At 45.7% G+C, this 6,000-nt stretch overlaps 1 protein-coding gene across 1 annotated transcript in view; it reads left to right on the top strand.

The window, feature by feature from the left end:
- Positions 1-4,476: 4,476 nt before the first annotated feature.
- Positions 4,477-6,000, top strand: part of CORIN (corin, serine peptidase) — a 304,969-nt gene continuing 303,445 nt past the window's right edge. The window contains 3 exon segments of the mRNA XM_052642198.1: positions 4,477-4,548; positions 4,778-4,816; positions 4,818-4,979. Of these exon segments, the coding sequence (XP_052498158.1) occupies positions 4,477-4,548; positions 4,778-4,816; positions 4,818-4,979 (273 nt within the window).

Here is a 6,000-nt window from a genome sequence, read left to right as displayed (position 1 = left end):
CTAGGGAGAAATTTCCTAGACATCCCTAACTAACCTCTTCTGGCTGTTGTGTATCTTCACACAATGTTTTTTCCTTGTAACGCTGCACAGTACCTATCTTTGAATTCTATATTTGTTTGTTATCTGTCTCCTTCACTAGCAGGAAAGCTCCACAAGGGTGGGGGTGTGGTTTTGCTTACTGCTGTAACTCTAGAGTGGGAAACCGTGCCTAGCCACATAGCAGATGCTGGTTTTAGTTTTCTAGGGCTGCCACGACAAATTATCACAAACAGTGGCTTGAAGCAACAAAAACTTATTCTCTCAGTTTAGGAGGTCAGATGTCCAAAATCAAAATGTCAGCAAGGTTGGCTCTGGGAGATTCAAGAGAAAGAAAGCCTTCCACACCTCTCTCTTAGCTTCCAGTTTGGGGCAACAGTCCTTGGCGTTTCCTGGTTTGTAGATACATCAGTGTGTCACCCCCATTTCCACATGGCCTTCTTGTCTATGTGTGTCCTTTTCTGACTCTTCAGAGCACTCTCTGTAGTTAGAGCCCACGCCACTCCAGTATAATCTCATTTTACCCAATTATACCGGCAAAGACCCTATTTCCAAATAAGGAAAGTTATATATTTAGTTCCAGGTGGACATTAATTTTGTGGGGGGTGCAGGGGACACTATTTAACTCACTGCAGTGCTCAGTAAACATTTGATGGATGAATGAGAGGATTCACAGTATAATTTTGGGCTGTAAACTTTTGGGGCATTTTTCATTACTGTCTTAATTGTACTGCAGGAGGTAGGGGTTAAGAGGTCAGTCTAGTTCCAGATTGCTTGGGCTCCAGTTCTGGGTCTATCCTTTTCTAGTTGTGAGGTCTTGGGCAATTACTTAACTTCTCTTAGACTTCATTTACTCCTCATCTGTAAAACAGAAACAAGGAGAAATAGTAGATTATTGTGTCTACAACTATTTTAACTGTGTTTTTTTTATTGGAGTATCATTGCCTTACAATGTTGCATTAGTTTCTGCTGTACAGTGAAATGAATCAGCTATATGTATACATATATCCTCTTCTTAGACCTCTCTCCCCCTGTCCCACTCCATCCTACCTATCTAGGTTATCACAGAGCACCAAGCTGAATTCCCTGTGCTATACAGCAGGTTCCCATTAGCTATGTCTACAGCACTTATGTTTGTTTAACCCCTGTGACAACTTACGCAGTGGGGCTATTCTCATTTTACAACAGAGGAAATAGGTTTGGTTCAAGAATTCAAAACTGGAAAAATACACGTTACTTTGTGAACATACACTCTGGCATACAGTGCTTAGAAATTCTTAACTATGATGATAGATAAATCATCATAGTGACTTAATGTCGTGAGTTCTCTTACAGATTCACAAATCAGAAAAACAAATTGTAAACTGGGACATTTCAGTTTTAGCTCATGTGGTCATCATTGAGGGGGGTATCCTCAGGAAGGGGTTTCCCCAGGGGCTCAGCAGTAAAGAATCTGCCTGCATTGCAGGAATTCAGGTTCGATCCCTGGGTCAGGAGGATCCCCTGGAGAAGCAAATGTCAACTCCAGTATTCTTGCCTGGAAAATGCCATGGACAGAGGAGCCTGGAAGACGACAGTCCATTGGGTTGCAGAGACACAACTGAGTGACTGAGAATAAATGAGCATTCTTAGAAAAACTAGACAGGATGTGGGCAGTCAAATGGCAGCCCTAGAGGTGGGGAAGACTAGCACTAGGTATGTGAGGGTGTTAGAAATAAAAGTCCTTTGAAACTTTTTATGGGCCAGTTCTTACTACCTTCTTCCCAGGGACTACTCTATAGAGTATGGGATTAATACCCCAGAAATAGTATATACAGCAAACAACGTCTACATGGGCTATTTTTATCATACAGAACGTTTCAGCATGCTGGAATATATTACTACAGATATGGGTATGTTTTTGCCTCTTAAGTAAACTCTCCCTGCAATTGGTAAATGTCCAGTTTGCCTATTTCTTGCTGTGTTCTTCATGTATTTTTTATTTTAAAGTCTTCGTATCTTTAGATCTCAGCTTAAACTCCCTAAAATACATTCTTACCTTACTTGCAAGTATTTTTCCATAGTTTATTTACATTTGTGTATGTTTGTTTAATGTGTTTATTATTTCAGAAAGTTCTCTAAGGGCAGGAACTCTATTTTGTTCATCTGGCAGCTAACAAATCTTAAATTAGAGTGTTAGTTGAATGAATAGATAAATTGGTAAGTCTTGGGATAATATATCTATTTTAGCTGCTGCTTTCCTATTTTCAACCTGGAGTACTGGCTGCTTCTCTGAGATGTCTCTTTCCTGTTCTCAAATGGCCTTCATTTGTAGTACTAAGCACTGAAATCAGTCTGTAATATGCAATGTGATCCACGTTTGATCTGTAAAGTCACCCTTTCCAGAGGTATACTCACTACCTTTACGTTAATTTGCCCATAAATCCCATTAAGATATTTTCTTTTAAGCCATCCAAATAGATATATGTTTGAAATATTAGACAATAAAAATTTCAAAAGGCTGTAAATATTCGTTTATGTAAAATGAAAAGTATAAGAAACTAGGTGATGGTTTTCACTCTGAGTTGAAAAGCAAACGTGGCAAATTTTTTAAAAAGGAATAGTTCATAGGTCATTGAATATTATTGTGAGCTTGCTGCAAATTCAAGTTGGTTCATAACATAACCTATGTTATGAGGTTTCTAACATTTGTTATGATTCCTTATATCAAAGAAGTTTGTTATAAAGCATATAAAAATAGCTGTTTACCTTCATGCAAAGACTACCTCAGATATTTACTCTGTTGCCACTGGTACCTAGCATTGGTTGGGTTTTCTTGCTAAAAGGAACCTTAGAAAATGTCATTTTACACAATCAGTGCAGTCAGCTTTAGTTCTCTGAAGGATGGTCCTGTATAGTAGTGGCTAGTTCAGATTCCCTAATGTAGCTACTTGAATGTCACAGTTTCTGTAGCACCTCCACCAGAGGGCAGAAAGTGGAAGCAAAAGAGGTGAATAAACAATCCACCCTTGGCTTCAGAATGCCTGTAGAAATACTGATGATTGAATCCAACCCTCATTTTATAGATGGAGTTGACTGCAATGAAAGACTAGGGGGTTTGCGCATGGACAAATTGTTTAGGCTCTTGATTTCAGGCTGGTGTTCCTGTGGTAATGATGACGTGTGATGAGACAATATTTTAGAACATAGTCCTGAAATTACCCTGCCTCTGCAGAATTCCAGCTCCGTACTTGCTAACTGTGTAAACTTAAAATTAGGCTGGTTACTTTGATTCTCTCCCAGTTTCAACTATTGTATGATGCACTTATTACATTTTCTACTTTCTCATTTCAATTCAGAAGCAAAATACTGATTCCCCCACCCCCAATTTTACAAGTTATCCCCCTCTCCAGTTGTAATATTGAGGGAACAGGTGCCTGGTACTTGTTTTTATTGACTATTCATAGCTGCCTCCAGAATACCAGAGATGCATTTATTCAGTAACCTTATGAGTGATTTGTGAAATTTTCATTAGATCTTGACCGAGGTTGGATAAAAAAAAAATATTTCTCAGCAAAACTCAATGTAGTGCTTTTCTGCCAAGCCTATGACAACTCTCTTGGGCTTCAGGTGATAGTCTTTATCATTATAAATACCTGCGGTGCTCTCTTGGAAGCTACGGGGAGGAGAAGCAGCTGCTGGTGAGTGGCTGAAAGGCACAGAGTTGTTGGCCTCTAGGGTTCAGCCTGTGGAAGTCCTGGGCATGAAATTGCCACCAGGCTTCTGGAAGCTGACTGCGTTACTCCGGGTCCCTGCAGCCTTAGCAAAGTCTCAGGCAGTCTTGCAAAAGCAGTTTCTTCCCTAAACACAGAATCTCGATTCCATTTTTCTAAAGCAAACAATGATTACCCTAGAAAACATACGTTTTTGTTGAGATAACAAACTTGGCCCTTAATTGACAGTGGCTGCAGTTATTTTGATTTTTACGTGGCTACGCTCAGGCCAAGAGACTGGTCTAGGATGCGATGAGATCTGGGAGAGATGAGAAGCAATTCCTTTGCTCTCAGTTACTCTGTCTTCCCCCAGCCCAAACACAGTTCTCACCCTCTTCATGCTGCCATCTCAGGTCGTAAGTGTGGGGGAGGGTTTGGGTGGAAGACCAGCGGTCCACTTGGCTTACCCCCCAGCCCCTGAAGAATAACTTATTTGAAAAACAGCCTAGAAGAGGTGGGGTTGCGGAGGATCTGTCATCAAGGGTTTTTATGGGTGGGGCCTAGGGACACGAGGGAAGGGAGGGAGTGGTCCGCGGGTAGGATCTGACGAGCAGACAAAACGTGGGGCCCCTGTCCCTTGAAGGGCAACTTGTCTCTTCCTGAGCGAGGAGCAAGGAATCCGTAGTGCCTTTCCCAGGGGCACGCAGAGGAGAGAGAGACCAAGAGTGGACGGAGGAAAAAGCGAGACATGCTCTGCACGAGACAGTCCCCTGCCCTGGCTCCAGAAGAGCGCTACCGCCCAGCCCTAGCCCCGGAGCGGGTAAGATCCTGTCGCCAGACAGGTCAGATGACCTCTCAGTCCGGATGGATTCAGGGTCAATCCTTCCTGTCCCGCCCCCTCCTCCCCTTGGATGCCACCTTCCCCCACCGTCGGTGAGCTTCGGCTGTCCCAGCCCCACGCTATAACCAGTCCTTGGGCGCAGGGTCATGGATAGGGTTTCCTTTAGCCCTCGAGCCAGGTCGGTCCAGAGACACGCTCTCCTTGCCAGGGGCGTCGTCATGTCCCAGGTACGCACCCCCCCCCCCCACCCACTGCCCCTCTTCAACACGGAGTCCTCCACGCATCAAGTGGACTCGGTGGCGTCCGGGGTCCGGAGGAGGCTGCTGAAGGAGACGTTGGAAACAGCCCCTTGGGGGTCGAAGTCGTCTTTGCGCATCTGGAAGGAGCGCGCAGCATCGCAGGTCCCAGACGTAAGCCTCTCAACTGCGCGCGCCTGTCTCCGTCCCTCCGAGCTCCCGGATTCACGCTCAGTTCCCCTGCCACCAGTGGTGCCGGTGATCATTGGACCATCTGAGCGTGGGCATCCTAGGACTGGTCCGACTTGCAGGGTGCTGGCAACTCCTGCGTCCCCTGTGCGCAAACTTGGCGGCGTGTACCGGCTCTGGACGCAAGGAGCGCGGGGCCGCCTGGGGACGCAGGTTCCAGCTACTTTGGGTTCGGCGAGCTCTGATCCTGTCCTGGGAAGGGACAGCATTGCCCCTGATTTGGGAGCAGAAAGGTAGGGAAGAGGAACACGGAAGGTCCTCGCTGGCCTGATCCCACAGGAACTGGGTCTCTTTTGCGCTGTTCTTGTTCGATGTCAGGAGGGTCCCGGAGTCCACTTGCTGCTGCGGGGTTCCGGCAGCGCAGAGCCGGGTACCAGAGACGGTTCTCTGGAAGGGGATGGAGGGCTGCGCGGGTTAGGTGTTATTGGGTCGAATCCTGCCAGGACTCGTCCCCAGCTCTTGCGGCGAGCTCTGCACCCCGGCTGCCACCCTCTCCCGGCCGGTGGATGGCGATGTAGGCACTTTTTGCAATACTCGGTAATCCTAGGACAGAGTTCTGCGTGCTCAGAACTAGGAGCTCATAAGGGAAGCCGCCTGGCGGGGCATTCCCAGGGAAGCTGTCCTGTCAATTCAAAGTGGAGCTTTCCTCCCGCGGGAAAACTTCTGAGAACAATGTACTATAAAGACAAACTAACTCCTGAATGAGACCAGACGACTTCTCTGTGCGCATTTGTATTTTGTAGTCTCCCCCGACCCCTCCTTGGTAAAGTAATTTACTGATGGAAGCAAAACTCTGCAAAGGAATGCCGACTGCCACCAGAAAGGAAGTGAAGTCAGGACTTAGTGGTGGTCATTTCCCAAAGACACATACATTTTAGCTGAAGGTGTTAGAAATTAAAGATGTTGCAACACATTACTTTTGGGAATGGTGGTGGTTTAGTCCCTA

Source organism: Budorcas taxicolor, chromosome 6, assembly GCF_023091745.1.
Source record: "Budorcas taxicolor isolate Tak-1 chromosome 6, Takin1.1, whole genome shotgun sequence".
NCBI classification, from domain to species: Eukaryota; Metazoa; Chordata; class Mammalia; order Artiodactyla; family Bovidae; genus Budorcas; species Budorcas taxicolor.
The sequence above is the reverse complement of the archived record's forward strand: the minus strand, read 5'-3'. Positions and strand labels throughout refer to the sequence as shown.